Below are 22,791 nucleotides of genomic sequence, written 5' to 3' on the forward strand. Positions count from 1 at the left end.
AATGTTATTCAATGGTCTGCACAAATCCCATCAAGAATGTTTTGGGGACAATTGCAGACCCAGGTCCATGGCAGAAGACCGTCAAATGTGGGGGCACTTGAGAGGTTTGCCACAGAGGAATGAGCTAAGATTGCTCAGGAGATGTTAGTGGGACTAGTGGGAAACTAACACCAGCGAAAAGGACACAACTGCCTGTTAGCATCAAGAGGGCTAATCATTTTGGTCCTGGTACTTTTGGTCAAGTAATTGTTTGTGTGTGCAAAGTAAATAATGGAATAAAAGCAGTATGTTTGGAAAAGCTGCATGGACAACCTATTTGCTCTCTTTAACAGTATTTGGAAGATACTTGAACACAAATGTAATTTTAATTCTGTCCTCAAGTGTAACTACAGCCACTCAACCTAACATTCACCATTTCAACAACCAGTTGAATTCATTGATTGCTCTACCAGCACAGTATGAAACACATTTTAGTAACTCCCAGCCTGCTGGACACTTCATGTTATTTGATTAGTTGCACTCTATGTTCTAGTCTGAGCCAAGTGAGCCTTCATCTAGCAGACAAACGATACAATTCCATGTTCCGCACACTTCTACACCAGGTTGTTTGCAAAGTTACGGATGACGGTAAAGGCTCCTAGATCAAAGCCGCTGATGTTCAGGAGACCTCTGTCCCCCAAGTCCACCAGGGTTCCTCCACCTGAGGTCAGCCCGCAAATCACCAACTTGGACTGGCACCTTGTTTTCTGTTGACAGAAGAACCATTCACTAGCACACGTGACCTGACGTGGTATCTTCCTAGATTACTGTACAATGCATATATATATAAAGACACATTCTGTGGACAACTAAATGTACTTTTCGGTGCTTCTTTAGCGCGGCCACTGGGTTGGCAGAGAGAGGCGACAAAGCGTTGTTGGTGAGAATGATGAACACATCTGCAGGTCTGCCTTTCTTGGTGGCCCATGTGATAGGAAGAGTGCAATCAGTGCTCTTTACAGAGATCTGGAACATAGCATTAGGTTGTTGGCAATACTCGCTGGAGTGGAATCACAAAAACAATACACATTTCAGGTTGTTTACCTTTATGAGTTCATCGGTCATTTGTGCGAGGGTCATGTCAGCAGACACGGAGCACGGCTTTAAAGCTCCTTCAGAGTATTTCAGCACACGCGTGCCTTTCTCTGTTCTGGCAAACACCTGAGGACACAAAAGGGAAATAATATAAGGGATTTATTTACAAAGCAGCCGGCCTACAAAATCGGTCACCTTGGTTATAATTGAAGGCAAAATGAATGCAGCATGTTATCAGAAACATTGGCGGAATGAAGTGAAAGAAAGTTTTTTTGCAACATAATGTATATCCTCTGTAAAATGGCCAAGAAGTCACACATAATCAGGGTATTTAAACTTATGAGCATACAGTTGCAAGAAAAAGTATGTTAACCCTTTGGATTTCTGCATAAATTGTCTTCATCAAAGTCACAACAATAGACAAACAGTCTTGATTAAACTAATACCGCACAACAAATACATGTTTTCATCTTTATATTGAACACAACATGTGCCGGGTGGAACAAGCGTGTGAACCATTGGATTAAATAAGTGGTTGACCCTCCTTTGGTAGCAATGACCTCAACCAAATGTTTCCTGTAATTGCAGATCAGACCTGCACAACGGTCAGGAGTAATTCAGGACCATTCCTCTTCACCGTGCAGCAATATCCTTGGGATGTCTGGTGTGAACCGCTCTCTTGAGGTCATGCCACAGCATCTCAACCGGGTTGAGGTCAGGACTCTGACTGGGCCACTCCAGAAGGCGTGTGTTCTTCCGTTGAAGCCATTCTGTTGTTGATTTACTTCTATGCTTGGGGTCGTCGTCCTGTCGCATCTCCCATTCTCGTTTGAGCTTCAGTTGGCGGACAGATAGTCTTAAGTTTTCCTGCAAAATGTCTTGATGCACTTGGGAATTCATTTTTCCATCGATGAAAGCTATCCGTCCAGACGCCGAGGCAACAAAGCAGCCCCAAACCATGATGCCACCTCCACCATATTTCACAGTTGGAAAGAGGTTTTGATGTTGGTGTGCTGTTTCATCTGTCCACAGAATACTTTGCCAGTAGTGCCGTGGAACATCCAGGTGTTTGTTTGCAAACTTCAAATGTGCAGCAATGTTTTTTTATGGACAGTAGTTTCTTCCTCTGTGGTGTCCTCCCATGAACTGCATTCTTGTTCAATGTTTTAGGTATTGTAGATTGGTCAACAACAATGTCAGCATGTGCCAGAGAATTCTCTAAGTCTTTAGCTGACACTAGGATTCTTCTTCACCTCACTGAGCATCCTGCACTGTGCTCTCACAGTCTCCTTTACAGGTGGACCCAGCCTAGGGAGAGTAGCAACTTTCTCCATTGGTAGACAGTCTGTCTTACCGTGGACATCAAGGCTTTTAGAGATACTTTTCTTTCTGGGTTTAAAACAGCATTGACCCAGGGAAGATACAAGTGGCGCCATGACAAGGTGTTGGCAATGCTCGCAGACATCTTGGAGCAAGAGAGGAGAAAGAAACACCCAGCCAAATCTAAGCCACCGCTGAGCACCATCACCTTTGTGAAAGAGGGTCATAGACCAGTTGTCCAAGGCCAAGCTAAGCAAAACCTCCTGCAGTTGGCCCAGGGTTGGGAGATGGAGGTCGACCCGGGGAGGAAGCTCCTCTTGCCAGAGGCGGTACTGTCCACCACTCGGAGACCAGACATAGTTATGTGGTCCCCAGAGGGAAAGAAAATCATCCTGGTGGAACTTTAGGTCACTTGAGGAAAACAGCCGTTCGTAGGCTGGGAGAAGCGGCAGAGAGAGCCTCCTGTTGGCTCTGGCATAAAAGAGAGGACAGTAGCTGGAAGCCTGGATAAGAGGGGCAGTGATCTGGCCAATCACTGCTGACCCACCAACCGGAGAGTGTTGTGGTTAAGGGTCGAAACACTCAGTGAACGTTGGGGACCACCTGATGACCTCTTGTCCAGGCCAAAGCTTTATCTACTAGAAATGGATTAAAATAGCTTCTTTGATGTATTTGCAAACGGAACCCTTTCCAGCTTTATGCAAGTTCAATTCTTGATCGTAGATCTGTGAGCTCTTTTGTGCGAGGCATGGTTCACATCAGGCAATGCTTCTTGAGAACTTACCACAGGTGTGTGTTTTTTATAGGGCAGCTTTAACCAACTACCGGTAGACTCAATGTTATCTTGAGTCCTGGCTCCAATCAGCTCTTGGAGAATCCATTAGCCTCGGGGTTATTTTTCCACCCTGTACTGTGAATGTTTACATGTTGTGTTCAATAAACAGATGAAAACCCATAATTTTGTGTGCAGTGCATTAGTTTAGGCAGACTGTGTTTGTCTATTTTTGTGGCTTCGATGAGGACCATAACTCATTTCATCACCAATTTATGCGGAAATCCAAGTAATGAAGTGTAATTTACTGCAAGCTATGAATGTGACCAAACCAGCTGTTGGTGTATAGCTCCATATATAACTGTGTTAATAGTGAAAGCATCGTCTCCATCAAACTAATTACTTGCGTAAGAGTAACCAAGTATTCTCTGAAAAAACTAGTGTGTGTGTGTGTGTGTGTGTGTGTGTGTGTGTGTGTGTAAAACATAAAAATAATTCACAATTCACTTCAACATGTTGTCTCTAGTTAAAAGTAAAAAAAAGTGACCATTTCTACTGACACACATGACAGCACATGATATAAATGTTCTTTTTACTAGTTTGAAAGTCACCATTGAAGATTTTCTGCTGCCTAGTCTAACGTCACGTCACTTTGTACTAAATGAGTCTGATTTGTCAAATAATGTATTTTCACAGCGACATGTGAAGTTGTAGTATCCATGCTCTTATCTGTAATGTGACTGATGGCCATACGCAGTGTGCCTCTCATACACTAGGGGGCGACTTTTGTCATTTCATCTTGTTTAGCTATGTTAGATGTAAATACCGTGGACGGCGATAATGCTACATGCTAATAAACTAGCACTAGTAACTTTAAAGCCAAGGATCTAACAGATAATTACAACTTACCACTGCTATTTGGCGTTGTTGGTCATGTTTTAATGTATTTAAATGACACTTGTGGTTATTAGGAGTATCGGAGACATACATAAACATCGTTTTTTAGTCAATTGTTTTAGGAGGTTTGTGTTGAGCAGTTGTCTCAAACAGCCAGGATGTGCTGGTGTCATGTCACGTAATTAAAGTGTCTTCTTTGGGAACACACTTATTAAACACGTAGGTCTATACTTTAAATATGCTGACATATTTCAGCTTCCTATAGCTGTACTTTGTGCTTGTTTGATTGGTGAAATGGAATCCAACGTCACTTCTACTTACGTTGGATTGGTCAAACAGTCATGTGACAGTGCCTGTTGGAAGCAGGGTCGCTGCCGTAAGAATACCTCTTTGCAAGTCTTAATTGATAATTATAAACAATTGGGATATAAATAAATGAAACTCAACGTAACGAAGTAAAAATAAATTTTCTTCTTAAGTAAAACAAGCATGTTACAATAAAACTACTCCGACAAGTACAACTCATCCAAAAAGTGACTTATGTAAATGTAAGGGAGTTACTACCCACCTCTGGACTAGATATTCCTTCGTTAAGAAGTATTGTTTCAATGGATCTGATTAGTCTGTTAGGTAACGCAGGACCAACTGTGTTATGACATTACTAACACTGCCTTCTGGAAGACTTAGGCACTCCTGATGAGCCAGTCAATAAACATAACCACACGGTAAAGTATATTTTGTTGGAATCCAACTCCTTAACTTGGACTTCCTGCAAAGAAGGGATGTCCAAAAAGCATGTGTACTAGTTGTCAAGTCATCTTACAGTCTTACCATTGCAATCAGTGCGGCCGCGACTGCAGTGCTGACTGACGTCCCTGGGACCATACTGTTCAGGGACGTACTCACATCAACGGCCACAATGAACCTTTTTCCCACTGGCTCCACATTCTGGAAAAGAACAGCTCAATTCAGCTAATGGATGCTGTACTTGTTGCGTACCACTTACAAAGAAACTCTTGTAAAAAGCAAAGTCCAGGGCTTTGAGGATGTTGGCGTCGGCTTCCCATTTAGTTTTCCCCTCATAGCCTTGGCCTCGTTTGTAGTTTTCAGAAGCCAATTGGATGCTAAATGGGTGCACCTTTGCCTGGAAGAAAACAAGGATCATTGGCTACAAAACAGAAAAACAACTGTATGCCAACATGTAGCTGAAAGGCCATACCTTTTTTAGCGCTGCCTCGCTGCGGATTGTCTCACACAGCACTTCTGTTTCCGAACTACCAGGCTGAAGCACCTTTTTGAATGTCATTTTCCCCAGGATCTTTAGTACTGAATGGAGAGGCATTTCCTTCAATAACGCTCTCCACACCTGGGGGGTGACAAAGCTTTTCAGGTAGGGATGTACCAATCAGTATTGGAGGATTTGCATGAACAAGTAGACCATCACCATTCAATCAATCAATGTTTATTTATATAGCCCTAAATCACAAGTGTCTCAAAGGGCTGAACCATTGCCAATTACGAACCACATCCCCTCAGGCTGACACTATTTGTAGTCCCCCGGCTGACAAGCGGCTAATCCTGTATCTCCATACACAGTGTGGAGCCACTCCCTTAAGTTAATAATCATCAAGTAAACTGCATTTCTTAGTATCCCAAGTATCATTATCAAGTACTGGGGGAAAGCCAGGAGCAGGCATGCTAATAGCCTGGCTACCCGCTAAGCTAGCTTGAAAAAACACCAAGAAATAAGTGCTGAGTAAACTTTAAAGGGGAACTGCACATTTTTGGGGAGTTTTGCATATCATTCACAATCATTATGAAAGACATGACAGATTTTTTTAATGGATTCTAAATATCAAATAAAAGTCTGCTTACAGTGGAGCCAATGATAGCTCCTTTATCCTTTATTTCGCCCATAAAATCCAATAAATAACCATCCAACAACACTCCATGTAAATTTGGTGACTTGAATATTAACAAGTGTTAGTGGTATTGTTATTATAAGTGCTAACTCAGACAAACTATTTATAGTGATCACTTCCTGTGTCGCTGAACACTCGGCTGCGAACCGAATGAGGATCAGCATCTCCAAATCTGAGGCCATGGTTCTCAGCAGGAAACCGATGGTTTGTACAGCCTGGGTAGATGACGAGACTCTGTCCCAGGTGGAGGAGTTTAAGTATCTCGGGGTCTTGTTCACGAGTGAGGGAAAGATGGAGAAGGAAATCAGCGGGAGAATCGGAGCAGCTGGGGCAGTATTGCAGTCTCTCTGCCGCACTGTTGTGACGAAACGAGAGCTGAGCCAGAAGGCAAAGCTCTCGGGTCTACCGAGCTATCTACATTCCTACTCTCACCTATGGTCCCCTTCAACCTGCATGTGATGTACAAACATCAATAAATACAAAAGAAGAAGGTCCTTGTAACAAGTGTATAGTCTTCTAGATGCCTTAGTGGAGCAAATGAAGTCTTCAGAAACTTTGGCTTTGAGGGAAGAATTTGAGCGTAAGCGTCACATTAAGCGTTCAGTACGATGAAATAACGCAAACACGTACTCACCGATTTGGACTTGAGGTGGTCTGTAAGAAGCTGCTCTCTCTCCAAGTTGTGTTCCTCAATCAAAGTAATGACCTCCGTTTCATCACAACTGTGCCTGGCCTTCTCCACCACTTCCAGATAGGACAGCACCTTGGACACCTCATCCGAGTTGTCTTTGTCGGCGTATGCCACTTGGACATCTTTCCATTCCTTTGTTACATACTGGCAGATCAGGGCAATAGCTGGAAGAAACACGGCATAGTGAAAAAACTGTGCGACAAGCTCATAAAAATACCACATCCAACATTAGCTTCTTTGCAAACTCATCAATCAGGTTCTTATTAGTTGAAAAGTACTCTGAAAATAGAGGATGCTAGTTTTAATGTCAAGGATGAGTGGAAAGTGTTGATGTTGGAATGCTTTGAATAGCTTAAAAAATGCGGGAATTGTGCAACTTTGAAAAATGTCCCATTCATTTCAATGGGAATTTCATGGAAATTTGGTAATTTTGGAAAAAACGGGAATTCCTGGAATTTTTTGAACTTGGAAAATTGGTTGTTTGAATGTCCAGGATGAGTGGAATATGTTGGAGGTGGAATGGTTTGAATAGGTTGAAAAATGTGGAAATGGTGGAAGTTTGAAAAATGGGCAATTTATTTTGAATGGGGAAAAATGTCCCGGAAAACCTGGGATTCTGGGAAATCTGGGAATTTATGGAATCCCTCAAGGGAAAGCCCATGGTTCCCGAATAGGCTGAACTGTTTGAAGTTGGAAGGGTTTAAATCGGGTGAAAAATGTGGAAAGTAGAACGCGCCAAAATGTGGAGTAGAAGAATAAGAATTGGAGCATTGACACAATAAAATCCAGTTGGGTTAGGTTCTTCTTCCTTGGACCACTAACTAGTGGACTGAACCAACAAGTTGGGTTAGGTTCTTCTTCCTTGGACCACTAACTAGTGGACAGAACCAACAAGTTGGGTTAGGTTCTTCTTCCTTGGACCACTAACTAGTGGACTGAACCAACAGCACCTCTGGTGGTCGCAGCCATGAAACACAGTAGTGACAAAGAAAAAAAAGGAATTTGAAGAATTGCAATGTGGATTGATTTGTCTCCACCCCACACGGTGTGGAAGTGGAACTACAGGAAGTGGAATTAAATTCATTACAATTCAGATCTGTGGCCAAGTAACGGAAAAGGTGTGTCAGGTTTAACCAAGGCTGAGGCTTCAATACTAAAAAGTACAAGTGCCCTCCATTTGTAATTCTTATAATAAATAAATAAATAAGAACTATATGCTACTTTGTATTGGCAAGGGCAACAGCGGAGGATGCACGTGCATGTACGAGCCAGCCTGCCCCACGACAAGAGGATAGCGAAAAGGAAGGAGCTTGTTTAGAATGGCGATGGCCAACTCGCGCAAAGCACTCTGGGTAAATGTATACCATAGATGGATAATGTGCTGACTTTGCAGGAAAGTGCTTGTTTATACCAAACCTGGGCTAAATACATCCCATGCCCATTAACATTTGCACCATTAACATTTGCACCATTAAGATTTTCAATCCGGCCCACCGGACATTCTACATCATTTGTTTAGATCTTTAACATGAAAAGTGTATTTGCCATTATGATGTGCAGTGATGTTTTTAAATGACTAAGTCTTCAACTGTAGAAAGTATTTCAATGGTTGAAATCTGCACTTTTGGGTGTTATAGGAGTTATTAGGGTAATCTAGGTCACTGCAGCTCAGAGCAGGAACAAAGCAGAGCAGCCAGCCCCAAACATGTGTCAGGAACAGATGTGGAAGCAGATTTGTACAACACATTTCTGCATAAAAGTGATAATATATCATACTGTAGGTGTTTATTACACTTTGCATTCATATTTTGCTGTGTGTTACATTGTTGTTGTGTTTTGCTTGATTGTAAAAGATACACAACTATGGAGGAGCTGCTCTGAGGAGTAAAATATGTTGTTAATATTCAGTCTTTTATCGTTCATAGTTAAAATTGTAAATCCCACTTTCTTTATTTTCATGTACATTTTGGGTGTCAGCTTGGGAAAAAAAAACTAAATTTCCATTCCGTTTTTTGAGGTGGTCTGTCATAACTTTTTTAGAACTCTATGGGACATTAGGACTTTTGGTATTAGTGTTCCTGTAAAAAAAAAGGGAGCCAAACACACATACTGTACAGCTAAATGTGTATACATCATTTATACACACATACTGTACAGCTAAATGTGTATACATCATTTATACACACATACTGTACAGCTAAATGTGTATACATCATTTATACACACATACTGTACAGCTAAAAGTGTATACATCATTTATACACACATACTGTACAGCTAAATGTGTATACATCATTTATACACACATAATGTACAGCTAAATGTGTATACATCATTTATACACACATACTGTACCGCTAAATGTGTATACATCATTTATACACACATACTGTACAGCTAAAAGTGTATACATCATTTATACACACATACTGTACAGCTAAATGTGTATACATCATTTATACACACATACTGTACAGCTAAAAGTGTATACATCATTTATACACACATACTGTACAGCCAAATGTGTATACATCATGTATACACACATACTGTACAGCTAAATGTGTATACATAATTTAAACACACATAATGTACAGCTAAATGTGTATACATCATTTATACACACATACTGTACAGCTAAATGTGTATACATCATTTAACACACATACTGTACAGCTAAATGTGCATACATCATTTATACACACATACTGTACAGCTAAATGTGTATACATCATTTATACACACATACTGTACAGCTAAAAGTGTATACATCATTTATACACACATACTGTACAGCCAAATGTGTATACATCATGTATACACACATACTGTACAGCTAAATGTGTATACATAATTTAAACACACATAATGTACAGCTAAATGTGTATACATCATTTATACACACATACTGTACAGCTAAATGTGTATACATCATTTATACACACATACTGTACAGCTAAATGTGCATACATCATTTATACACACATACTGTACAGCTAAATGTGTATACATAATTTATACACACATACTGTACAGCTAAATGTGTATACATCATTTATACACACATACTGTACAGCTAAAAGTGTATACATCATTTATACACACATACTGTACAGCTAAATGTGTATACATCATTTATACACACATACTGTACAGCTAAATGTGTATACATCATTTATACACACATACTGTACAGCTAAATGTGTATACATCATTTATACACACATACTGTACAGCTAAAAGTGTATACATCATTTATACACACATACTGCACAGCTAAATGTGTATACATCATTTATACACACATACTGTACCGCTAAATGTGTATACATCATTTATACACACATACTGTACAGCTAAATGTGTATACATCATTTATACACACATACTGTACAGCTAAATGTGTATACATCATTTATACACACATACTGTACAGCTAAATGTGTATACATAATTTATACACACATACTGTACAGCTAAATGTGCATACATCATTTATACACACATACTGTACAGCTAAATGTGTATACATCATTTATACACACATACTGTACAGCTAAATGTGTATACATCATTTATACACACATACTGTACAGCTAAAAGTGTATACATCATTTATACACACATACTGTACAGCTAAATGTGTATACATCATTTATACACACATACTGTACAGCTAAATGTGTATACATCATTTATACACACATACTGTACAGCTAAATGTGTATACATAATTTATACACACATACTGTACAGCTAAAAGTGTATACATCATTTATACACACATACTGCACAGCTAAATGTGTATACATCATTTATACACACATACTGTACCGCTAAATGTGTATACATCATTTATACACACATACTGTACAGCTAAATGTGTATACATAATTTATACACACATACTGTACAGCTAAATGTGTATACATCATTTATACACACATAATGTACAGCTAAATGTGTATACATCATTTATACACACATACTGTACAGCTAAAAGTGTATATATCATTTATACACACATACTGTACATCTAAATGTGTATACATCATTTATACACACATACATCTAAATGTGTATATATCATTTATACACACATACACCTTGGCCCCCATACACATTTTCTCTCTCAATGTGGCCCCCGAGTCAAAATATTTGCCCAGCTCTGATATAGAGTGAAGTGAATTATATTTATATAGCGCTTTTCTCTAGTGACTCAAAACCCAATACCTAAGTTACATTTAAAGCAGTGTGGGTTGCACTGGGAGCAGGTGGGTAAAGTGTCTTGCCCAAGAACACAACGGCAGTGACTAGGATGGCAGAAGCGGGGATGGAACCCGGAACCCTCAAGTTGCCGGCACGGCCGCTCTACCAACCGAGCTATACCGCCCGGTGTGAGGAAGTATGAGGGCAGGCAAGATGTCAGCAATGAGTTGAGATGTGGATGTCAATAAGTAAGAACAGTTGGTTTTGCCTGACAGGGCAACTTGAAATGAAATAATCCAGAAAATGTTTGAAAACATTTGCTGTAATGCAAACATAACGTGTGTGGGTTATACTACTAACACATGTGCTGTAATGCAAACATAACGTGTGTGGGTTATACTACTAACACATGTGCTGTAATGCAAACATAACGTGTGTGGGTTATACTACTCACACATGTGCTGTAATGCAAACATAACGTGTGTGGGTTATACTACTAACACATTTGCTGTAATGCAAACATAACGTGTGTGGGTTATACTACTAACACATTTGCTGTAATGCAAACATAACGTGTGTGGGTTATACTACTAACACATGTGCTGTAATGCAAACATAACGTGTGTGGGTTATACTACTAACACATTTGCTGTAATGCAAACATAACGTGTGTGGGTTAAACTACTAACACATGTGCTGTAATGCAAACATAACGTGTGTGGGTTATACTACTAACAACTGGAATATCATGGAATTGGAATTGTACTTAATTTCAAATTGGAACTGGAATGATGTCTTACCTTCATCAGCTGGTTTGGTGTGGGAGAGCCGGAGTAAGTCCTGGTGTGACCAACCCTGTCTTTGTTTACATGTGCTGACGGCCGCAGCCAGACTCAGAGCATCCTGCCCGCTGTACCAGTCAGACACGGCTTTCCTGAGGGCGCGTCCCCACATTCCACACTTCATGTCCTCCTTCAGTTCTTTCTTGTACTGGATGAAAGAAAACAGATGGGCGGGCTGCGGGCAAACCTCCTTCAGCGCCTTGAAGGCCGCCTGTCTGGTCTTCAGCTCAGAGTGTTGCGAGCACAACGCCAAGGCAAAGATGCAGGGCTCCAGTCGGACCGCTTGTCCATCCTGAGCAAACCTCTGGATGGTCTCCACCACCTGGACACCTTGGCCCTCCTGGAGCATGGAGAGCATGGATCCCACACGCTCCATGCCCAGACCTGCCTGCTCTCTGGCAGTGTAGGTCATCTGGTCTGAGCCGTAGCAGAGGAAGCGACACAGTCTGGTGTGGTCACTCACCTCCCACTGGCTGCCATCTCCTTGCATTGTGGGACAACCTGGACCAGAGAGGACAATCACACAGCAGTCAGATGGACTCCAAAAAGTCATCTTCACTCGCCAAGATGAACGACTGCTCTACATGCTGCCTGCCGCTAGGTGACATCACTCTTATGATGATGACACCCAACTCTACATGCTGCCTGCCGCTAGGTGACATCACTCTTATGATGATGACACCCAACTCTACATGCTGCCTGCCGCTAGGTGACATCACTCTTATGATGATGACACCCAACTCTACATGCTGCCTGCCGCTAGGTGACATCACTCTTATGATGATGACACCCAACTCTACATGCTGCCTGCCGCTAGGTGACATCACTCTTATGATGATGACACTCAACTCTACATGCTGCCTGCCGCTAGGTGGCATCACTCTTATGATGATGACACCCAACTCTACATGCTGCCACTAGGTGACATCACTCTTATGATGATGACACCCAACTCTACATGCTGCCTGCCGCTAGGTGACATCACTCTTATGATGATGACACCCAACTCTACATGCTGCCTGCCGCTAAGTGACATCACTGTTATGATGATGACACCCAACTCTACATGCTGCCTGCCGCTAGGTGACATCACTCTTATGATGATGACACCCAACTCTACATGCTGCCTGCCGCTAGGTGACATCACTGTTATGATGATGACACCCAACTCTACATGCTGCCTGCCGCTAGGTGACATCACTGTTATGATGACGACACCCAACTCTACATGCCCCTTAACATCACCAACACCCGGATTGTAGTCACCTGGAGGTGTGTCTTAATGACATTTAACACTCACTTGGAGGCGTGTCTTAATGAAATTATACAATATGTTGGATCCACTATGGACTGGACTCTCACACTATTACGTTAGATCCACTATGGACTGGACTCTCACACTATTATGTTAGATCCACTATGGACTGGGCTCTCACTATTATGTTAGATCCACTATGGACTGGACTCTCACACTATTATGTTAGATCCACTATGGACTGGACTCTCACACTATTATGTTAGATCCACTATGGACTGGACTCTCACACTATTATGTTAGATCCACTATGGACTGGACTCCCACACTATGGACTGGACTCTCACACTATTATGTTAGATCCACTATGGACTGGGCTCTCACTATTATGTTAGATCCACTATGGACTGGACTCTCACACTATTATGTTAGATCCACTATGGACTGGACTCTCACACTATTATGTTAGATCCACTATGGATTGGACTCTCACTATTATGTTAGATCCACTATGGACTGGACTCTCACACTATTAACTAGATCCACTATGGACTGGACTCTCACACTATTATGTTAGATCCACTATGGACTGGACTGTCAGAGTCACTATTAACTAGATCCACTATGGACTGGACTCTCACACTATTATGTTAGATCCACTATGGACTGGACTCTCAGAGACACTATTAACTAGATCCACTATGGACTGGACTCTCACACTATTATGTTAGATCCACTATGGAATGGACTCTCACACTATTATGTTAGATCCACTATGGACTGGACTCTCACACTATTATGTTAGATCCACTATGGACTGGACTCTCACACTATTATGTTGGATCCACTATGGACTGGACTCTCACACTATTATGTTAGATCCACTATGGACTGGACTCTCACACTATTATGTTAGATCCACTATGGAATGGACTCTCACACTATTATGTTAGATCCACTATGGACTGGACTCTCACACTATTATGTTAGATCCACTATGGACTGGACTCTCACACTATTATGGTAGATCCACTATGGACTGGACTCTCACACTATTATGTTAGATCCACTATGGACTGGACTCTCCCACTATTATGGTAGATCCACTATGGACTGGACTCTCACACTATTATGTTAGATCCACTATGGACTGGACTCTCACACTATTATGTTAGATCCATTATGGACTGGACTCTCACACTATTATGTTAGATCCATTATGGACTGGACTCTCACACTATTATGTTAGATCCACTATGGACTGGACTCTCACACTATTATGTTAGATCCACTATGGACTGGACTCTCACACTATTATGTTAGATCCATTATGGACTGGACTCTCACACTATTATGTTAGATCCACTATGGAATGGACTCTCACACTATTATGTTAGATCCACTATGGACTGGACTCTCACACTATTATGTTAGATCCACTATGGACTGGACTCTCACACTATCATGTTAGATCCACTATGGACTGGACTCTCACACTATTATGTTAGATCCACTATGGACTGGACTCTCACACTATTATGTTGGATCCACTATGGACTGGACTCTCACACTATTATGTTAGATCCACTATGGACTGGACTCTCACACTATTATGTTAGATCCACTATGGAATGGACTCTCACACTATTATGTTAGATCCACTATGGACTGGACTCTCACACTATTATGTTAGATCCACTATGGACTGGACTCTCACACTATTATGGTAGATCCACTATGGACTGGACTCTCACACTATTATGTTAGATCCACTATGGACTGGACTCTCCCACTATTATGGTAGATCCACTATGGACTGGACTCTCACACTATTATGTTAGATCCACTATGGACTGGACTCTCACACTATTATGTTAGATCCATTATGGACTGGACTCTCACACTATTATGTTAGATCCATTATGGACTGGACTCTCACACTATTATGTTAGATCCACTATGGACTGGACTCTCACACTATTATGTTAGATCCACTATGGACTGGACTCTCACACTATTATGTTAGATCCATTATGGACTGGACTCTCACACTATTATGTTAGATCCACTATGGAATGGACTCTCACACTATTATGTTAGATCCACTATGGACTGGACTCTCACACTATTATGTTAGATCCACTATGGACTGGACTATCACACTATTATGTTAGATCCACTATGGACTGGACTCTCACACTATTATGCTAGATCCACTATGTACTGGACTCTCACACTATTAACTAGATCCACTATGGACTGGACTCTCACACTATTAACTAGATCCCCTATGGACTGGACTCTCACACTATTAACTAGATCCACCATGGACTGGACTCTCACAGTTTGAGTTTTTTCTTGCCCTGAAGTGGGATTTGAGCCCAGGATGTGGTTGTGGCTTGTGCAGCCCTTTGAGACACTCGTGATTTAGGGCTATATAAGTAAACATTGATTGGTTGATGCTCCACAGGTTGCCTCGGTGCGTGGACTAAAATAGATTAAAGCCGATTAAGGGCCACAGTGACACTACAAAGACAAAGTATACGATTAAGGGCCCTACATAGACAAAGTATACGATTAAAGGCCCTACAAAGACAAAGTATACGATTAAAGGCCCTACAAAGACAAAGTATACGATTAAAGGCCCTCCAACGAAAAAGTATACGATTAAGGACCCTACAAAGACAAAGTATACGATTAAGGGCCCTACAAAAAGATTAAGGGCCCTACAAACAGATTAAGGGCCCTACAAAGACAAAGTATACGATTAAGGGCCCTACAAAGACAAAGTATATGATTAAGGACCCTACAAAGATAAAGTATACGATTAAGGGCCCTACAAAAAGATTAAGGGCCCTACAAAGGCAAAGTATACGATTAAGGACCCTACTAAGACAAAGTATACGATTAAGGGCCCTACAAAGAGATTAAGGGCCCTACAAAGACAAAGTATACGATTAAGGGCCCTACAAAAACAAATGTATAAGTACCCAACGTCAACTGGACTTTGATGACTATGCTAATGTTAGGGCTATGCTAAGCTAGTGGAGACTTTGATGTGTGTTAGCTCTCGGACACATGAAAGAAACGCCCCGTTGCTTGATAATGTTCACAAAGTGTGAAGTTATATCGTCTTTGTATCCACTAAGAAGGTTGATAATGTTCACAAAGTGTGAAGTTATATCGTCTTTGTATCCACTAAGAAGGTTGATAATGTTCACAAAGTGTGAAGTTATATCGTCTTTGTATCCACTAAGAAGGTTGATAATGTTCACAAAGTGTGAAGTTATATCGTCTTTGTATCCACTAAGAAGGTTGATAATGTTCACAAAGTGTGAAGTTATATCGTCTTTGTATCCACTAAGAAGGTTGGAAGTGTTGCTAGCAGGACATTAGCTGTGGAGATGTGGAGCTGGCCACTTTGAAGTTAGCGACACTTACTTCATGTCTTGGCGACCAAACGCTGGGTTTATTATGATTGATATTGTCGGGGAAAAGCACAAGAAATACACGGACACACACCCACACTTACCTTATCGCGACTGGCGAATGTGTCTGTTGACGGCCTCCCTCTCATAACCAAGGAGACAGACGTTGTGCCGCAATGGATTGTGGGAAATGGAGTTCCCTCACTCACCACCATGGCTGTTGAGCTTCTGCGGGCCCAGTGGTGTCCAAAGTGTGGCCCCGAGGGTCATTTGTGGCGCGCAGAGCGAGTTGTGTTGGCCCGCAGTATATGTTGAAATAAAATCCAACAAAAAAAAACTGTAAACATGTAACAAAAGAGAGCATAGAGACATAATGTAATGAGAAAAAGACTGAATGGGTTGATACTAATAATTAATAATAATGAGCTTTGTAACCTACAACACAAATTTCTAACAAAATAAAAATAAATGATACATATAAATAAATGATTTATATATATATATATATATATATATATATATATATATATATATATATATATATATATATATATATATATATATATATATATATATATATATATATATATATATATATATATATATATATATATATATATATATATATGTATATATATATATAACAAAATAAATGAGATGCATATAAATAAATCAGAAACAGAATGATATATATCATTTATTTATTTATATGTATATCATTTTTAATAGGCAGCACGGTGGGAGAGGGGTTAGTGCGTCTGCCTCACAATACGAAGGTCCTGAGTAGTCTTGGGTTCAATCCCAGGCTCGGGATCTTTCTGTGTGGAGTTTGCATGTTCTCCCCGTGACTGCGTGGGTTCCCTCCGGGTACTTAGGCTTCCTCCCACCTCCAAAGACATGCACCTGGGGATAGGTTGAGTGGCAACACTAAATGGTCCCTAGTGTGTGAATGTGAGTGTGAATGTTGTCTCTCTATCTGTGTTGGCCCTGTGATGAGGTGGCGACTTGTCCAGGGTGTACCCCGCCTTCCGCCCGATTGTAGCTGAGATAGGCCCCAGTGCCCCCCGCTACCGAAAATGGATGGATGGATAATTATATATATATATATATATATACATATATATATATATATATATATATATATATATATATATATATATATATATATATATATATATATATATATATATATATATATATATATATATATATATATATATATATATATATATATATATATATAATTTTTAATCTCCTCTCTGAGCTGCCACCTTACCGTGGTAGAAGAGTTTGTGTGTCCCAATGATCCTAGGAGCTATGTTGTCCGGGGGCTTTCATGCCCCCTGGTAGGGTCTCCCAAGACAAACAGGTCCTAGGTGAGGGATCAGACAAAGAGCAGCTCGAAGACTTTTGTGGGAATGAAACAACAAGGATTCAGATTTCCCCCCTCTGGAGCCAGGACCGGAGTTGGGGCACGATGGCGATGTCCTCATGGGGGCCGTCCGGGCACAGCCCGAAGAGGCAACATGGGTCCCCCCTCCAATGGGCTCACCACTCATGGGAGGGGCCATAGAGGTCGGGTGCATTGTGAGCTGGGCGGCAGCCGAAGGCAGGGCACTTGGCGGTCCGATCCTCGGCTACAGAAGCTAGCTCTTGGGACGTAGAACGTCACCTCGCTGGGGGGGGGGGGGGGGGGGGGGGTGCCTGAGCTTGTGCGCGAGGTAGAGAAGTTCCGGCTGGATATAGTCGGACTCACCTCGACGCACAGCAAGGGCTCTGGAACTAGTTCTCTTGAGAGGGGCTGGACTCTCTTCCACACTGGCGTTGCACGCAGTGAGAGGCGACAAGCTGGGGTAGCAATTCTTGTTGCCCCCCGGCTCAGTATATATATAAATTATATATATATAAATAAATTATATATACAGTATATATATAAATTATATATATATACATATATATATATATATATATATATATATATATATATATATATACATATATATATATATATATATATATATATATATATATATATATATATATATATATATATATATATATATATATATATATATATATATATATATATATAAATAAATTCTATCAATATATATTTTATTTATATATTGTTGCGTTGACCAGCATTCCTCCAATGGGGAATTCAAATTGCTAGTCTCTCCCAGATTCTTTTCATGGCAATAAGCTGATGTTTATATTCAATCAACAGGCAGCAGTTGGTATTTTGTGGTTTATTCTCCAAGCTTAGAGGAAAAACCTGAGACCAACCCAGTACCCAAGCGTTCCCTAGCCCGGTCCAGACCGGTCTCCCCTCAAACCCCCGGAAGTCCCGTCATCTTCCCTCTGTCCCTCGCCCCCCACTCGCTTTGTTTAGACTACTCCGAGTTATCTCTACTCTGACACATTCCAATCTAGAAGGCCAACACCTTACTATGAGACACTAAAGAAGGAAGAATACTAGCTATTCTTTATATGACTATAGGAGTTTAGAAAGAAGTAACACTTAAATATGGATATGATTCTGATCTGCTTCCAACAATATATATATATATATATATATATATATATATATATATATATATATATATATATATATATATATATATATATATATATATATATACACTATATTGCCAAAAGTATTTGGCCACCTGCCTTGACTCACATATGAAGTTGAAGTGCCATCCCATTCCTAACCCATAGGGTTCAATATGATGTTGCAGCTATTACAGCTTCAACTCTTCTGGGAAGGCTGTCCACAAGGTTGCAGAGTGTGTTTGTAGCAATTTTCTCACCATTCTTCCAAAAGCGCATTGGTGAGGTCACACACTGACGTTGGTGGAGAAGGCCTGGCTCTCAGTCTCCGTTCTAATTCATCCCAAAGGTGTTCTATCGGGTTCAGGTCAGGACTCTGTGCAGGCCAGTCAAGTTCATCCACACCAGACTCTGTCATCCATGTCTTTGTTTACAGGTTGTACAGAGATACTGTATCTGATTATTATATGATGCATCACATTGTTTACATGTTGTACAGAGATATGTGATTATTATATGATGCATCACGTTGTTTACAGGTTGTACAGAGATACTGTATGTGATTATTATATGATGCATCACGTTGTTTACAGGTTGTACAGAGATACTGTATGTGATTATTACATGATGCATCACATTGTTTACATGTTGTACAGAGATATGTGATTATTATATGATGCATCACATTGTTTACATGTTGTACAGAGATATGTGATTATTATATGATGCATCACGTTGTTTACATATTGTACAGAGATATGTGATTATTATGTGATGCATCACGTTGTTTACATGTTGTACAGAGATATGTGATTATTATATGATGCATCACGTTGTTTACATGTTGTACAGAGATATGTGATTATTATATGATACATCACATTGTTTACATGTTGTACAGAGATATGTGATTATTATATGATGCATCACATTGTTTACATGTTGTACAGAGATATGTGATTATTATGTGATGCAACATCGCACATATTCCACAAGGTGGTACCATTTCCTGGTTCTTTGACAGTGAGGTCATTAACCTGCAGAAGTGCTTTCAAAGTCTACTTTTCCTTTGATTTTTGGGTCATTTTGTTTTCTTTTCCAGTTGCTAATATCCCTATTTGGAAATACAGCGGCTGAAAGACTCCAGTGGGTTCGGGTGCTCAGTAAAACTCCTCCCCTAAGTTAACTATCTGCGTGAGCGTGTGCCCATTTCACGTGGACCACTCAAACTCACTCAAATAAAGCCAACAATGCTGATATTGATCGGGAATCTAATTCTGAGAGACATAAAGAACGTCTCTCAAACGAAGAAATGACGATTGCAGATCGCTTCTCGTCGTTCACTTGAGTAGTCAGAAGCTTTCTTGATTTACACAGCGAAATGTAAACGTAAATGTATTTATTCACTGTTCAAATAAATAACTGCAACGTCCCAATCTCTTTGTGCATGTTCATGTTAATGAGCCAGTCAATGGATCGGTGCGTTTGTGACCACCACGGTCCTGCGGTCTTTTGATACGATTTGACAGAAAGTCTTAACATATACAGGTAAAAAAAACTTTATTTCTCCCTCCTAAATTATGCAAATCAAGCCATGCCGTCATCTGGCGACTTTGAGGACAGCCAATGGCTGCTTTCCTTACTGAGGCAACGTTAGTTCTTGTTATATTTTGGAACTTGGAGCAAAGTAGGCAGCCTACACAACACAATAGAAGACATGCATCAAATAATCTGCCTTGAAATATGGTAAGAGACTATTGGGAAGATCTTCCAGGGTGTGCTACGCCACATTAGTGATGAGCAATTTTATCTTTGCAAACACTGACTGACTCCTGCAAGACTTGGCAGGTGAAAAGGTGAGTGTTCATACAGAAGAATGCATCTTTGGTCAGGATCATTTCGGGATGTGTCTCCAAGATCTTAGGATTGTTTGTCTTCAGGTTGGTGGCCAACTCCCGCACACGTTCATGTGTATCACCCCAGCTGGTTCTGAACAAGTACTTACCACAGAAGTGCTCTGTCGGTTACAGTCCCGCCTACAAAGATCATGTTTTTGGTGTGATACATCATTTTGCTCAGCAGTTCCCACTGAAAGGAGGCTCAGCTCCCTTCTGGGAGTGTCCACAGTCTAGAGTCAAACAAACCTGGCATGTAAGTTCTTCACATTGCCACGGATTTGGAAACAGATTCCAGAAAAGCCTGGTATACGTCTGACTGTAAGAATCGGGGGTAGGAATCCCTCTCCATTAGTCCGTAGACCATCCTCTGGGCCTCATCAAAGCACCCTGTGCCACCAGACTTAAGGCTGCGTCGGATCAGCTCCCTGGTCTTGTGATCAATGTTGATCTGGAAGACACACACGCATGTTTAAATGACAACTACTACCGTCTTCCTTCCAACTGCCGCAGGTGTGCACACCTCTCTCGGTGCCTCGGCCTGGATGTAACGTTTGAAGATCTTTTTAGCCCTGCATGTCGTCCTGAACGAGGACCTAATTTTCTTGAATTCCTCACACACCAGCCAAAACTCCATGTTTTCGTCGCTGAACTCGGACTTCAGGAAAGCCTGGAATATCTTCATTCCATCTGATCAGAAAACAGGTCCAGGTTACAGGACGTGCAAGGGAAGAACAAGCACGGACTAGTCTTGACATGTTGAAGGCTTTGCTTACACTTTGATGCCATGAGTCTCTCCAGGGATTGTGACCACTGGGACAGTTCTTCAAAACAAAGTCTTCAAAGAGTGGGAATGGTAAAAACTCATTAGTATGTCTATTTCCTGACCATCCTTGAGGTTTGATGTACCTACCCCTCAGTGCCGGATGCTTTAGATGATCTGCATTGAAGTTGAAACTTGACGTTTCTTTCTCTGTCGGCACAGATCAACAACCTTGATTGGTCACGGTTCCATGCTAGCACTGGAAGTGACTCACCTCTCTGTTGCTGGTGTGTCCCCGCCAAGGAGCGTCTCTCTCAGGGGCGATGAGCCTGCACGCGTCACGCGGCATTGCATCGATGCAGAACTTGGCATTTTCGTGCACATCTTTTCGCGTACGTTGCACCGTTTTCAGCGAGTCAAGTGACACCGTCCGGCTCCGCAACCGTTTGGTGAAGCGACGGAAAGTTTTATACAAGAGGCAGAGGGAATGGCGTCACTGTGTCGTTGTTGGGGCTAACCACAGAGAAGAAGAGGAAGTGGAGCATGACGGAAATGACTGCAGAGACGACTGAAAGCTGCTGACATAGACGCACGTCTCGTCTGGTCATGCAAATGAGACCGTGGTAAGCAGATAGGACAACCTTTGTCACAACAAAGAGCAGACTCCAAGAGCAGGTGTTTTGGAAAGTATATCATGAAGTCATCAAGTTAGGGTAAAAGTCTTCAAAATCAAACTTTCCTAATTTTCATCATAGGTACACTTCTACTATGAGAGACAGAATGGGGCAAACAATAATCAGGGAAATTGTAGGATTTCTAATGAATTAATTGGTAAAGTCCTCTGTAAAAGAAGTATTTGGTAAACTACAAACAAGCAAGACTTCTGTCTTTCACAGACCAGTAACTTCTTCTTTAAGAGGCTCCTCTGTCCTTTACTCGTTACCTGTATTAATGGCACCTGTTTGGCCTTGTTATCGGTATCAAAGACACCTGTCCACAACCTCAAACACTCACACACAAACTCCACTATGGCCAAGACCAAAGAGCTGTCAATGGACACCAGAAACAACATTGTAGACCTGCACCAGGCTGAGAAGACAGCTCGGTGTGATGAAATCAACCGTGGGAGCAATTATTAGAAAATGGAAAACATACAAGACCACTGATAAT

The 22,791-nt window shown here is 41.0% G+C and overlaps 2 protein-coding genes across 2 annotated transcripts in view; both read right to left on the reverse strand.

Annotated features, from left to right (window-relative positions):
- LOC133650165 (RNA-binding protein RO60-like) overlaps positions 1-16,651 on the reverse strand; it is an 18,512-nt gene extending 1,861 nt beyond the window's left edge. Inside the window, exons 1-9 of the mRNA XM_062047089.1 lie at positions 16,515-16,651; positions 11,686-12,228; positions 6,620-6,840; positions 5,283-5,429; positions 5,070-5,207; positions 4,895-5,011; positions 1,084-1,200; positions 859-1,005; positions 1-746 (exon numbers count right to left, since the gene is read on the reverse strand). The exon at positions 1-746 is cut by the window's left edge and continues 1,861 nt beyond it. Of these exons, the coding sequence (XP_061903073.1) occupies positions 594-746; positions 859-1,005; positions 1,084-1,200; positions 4,895-5,011; positions 5,070-5,207; positions 5,283-5,429; positions 6,620-6,840; positions 11,686-12,217 (1,572 nt within the window). The 5' untranslated portion in view covers positions 12,218-12,228; positions 16,515-16,651 and the 3' untranslated portion in view covers positions 1-593. The remainder of the gene's footprint in view (positions 747-858; positions 1,006-1,083; positions 1,201-4,894; positions 5,012-5,069; positions 5,208-5,282; positions 5,430-6,619; positions 6,841-11,685; positions 12,229-16,514) is intronic.
- Positions 16,652-20,506: 3,855 nt separating this feature from the next.
- Positions 20,507-22,572, reverse strand: LOC133649598 (regulator of G-protein signaling 13-like). The gene is made up of 6 exons (XM_062046207.1): positions 21,896-22,572; positions 21,772-21,831; positions 21,635-21,696; positions 21,382-21,548; positions 21,108-21,309; positions 20,507-20,999 (listed from the first exon to the last, which is right to left on the reverse strand). The coding sequence occupies exons 1-5, from the start codon at positions 22,003-22,005 to the stop codon at positions 21,124-21,126; spliced, it is 585 nt and encodes a 194-aa protein (XP_061902191.1). The 5' UTR covers positions 22,006-22,572; the 3' UTR covers positions 20,507-20,999; positions 21,108-21,123.
- Between the last annotated feature and the right edge of the window lie 219 nt (positions 22,573-22,791).

Source organism: Entelurus aequoreus, linkage group LG05, assembly GCF_033978785.1.
Source record: "Entelurus aequoreus isolate RoL-2023_Sb linkage group LG05, RoL_Eaeq_v1.1, whole genome shotgun sequence".
NCBI lineage: Eukaryota > Metazoa > Chordata > Actinopteri > Syngnathiformes > Syngnathidae > Entelurus > Entelurus aequoreus.

Excerpts from the sequence above, each read along its gene's own strand:
- LOC133649598 (XM_062046207.1), bottom strand. The coding sequence starts at position 22,005 with ATGTGCACGAAAATGCCAAGTTCTGCATCGATGCAATGCCGCGTGACG. Across the intron at positions 21,832-21,895 it reads GACACACCAGCAACAGAGAG|AGAAAGAAACGTCAAGTTTC; the intron begins GTGAGTCACTTC and ends CTGTGCCGACAG. Across the intron at positions 21,310-21,381 it reads AGGCCGAGGCACCGAGAGAG|ATCAACATTGATCACAAGAC; the intron begins GTGTGCACACCT and ends TGTGTCTTCCAG.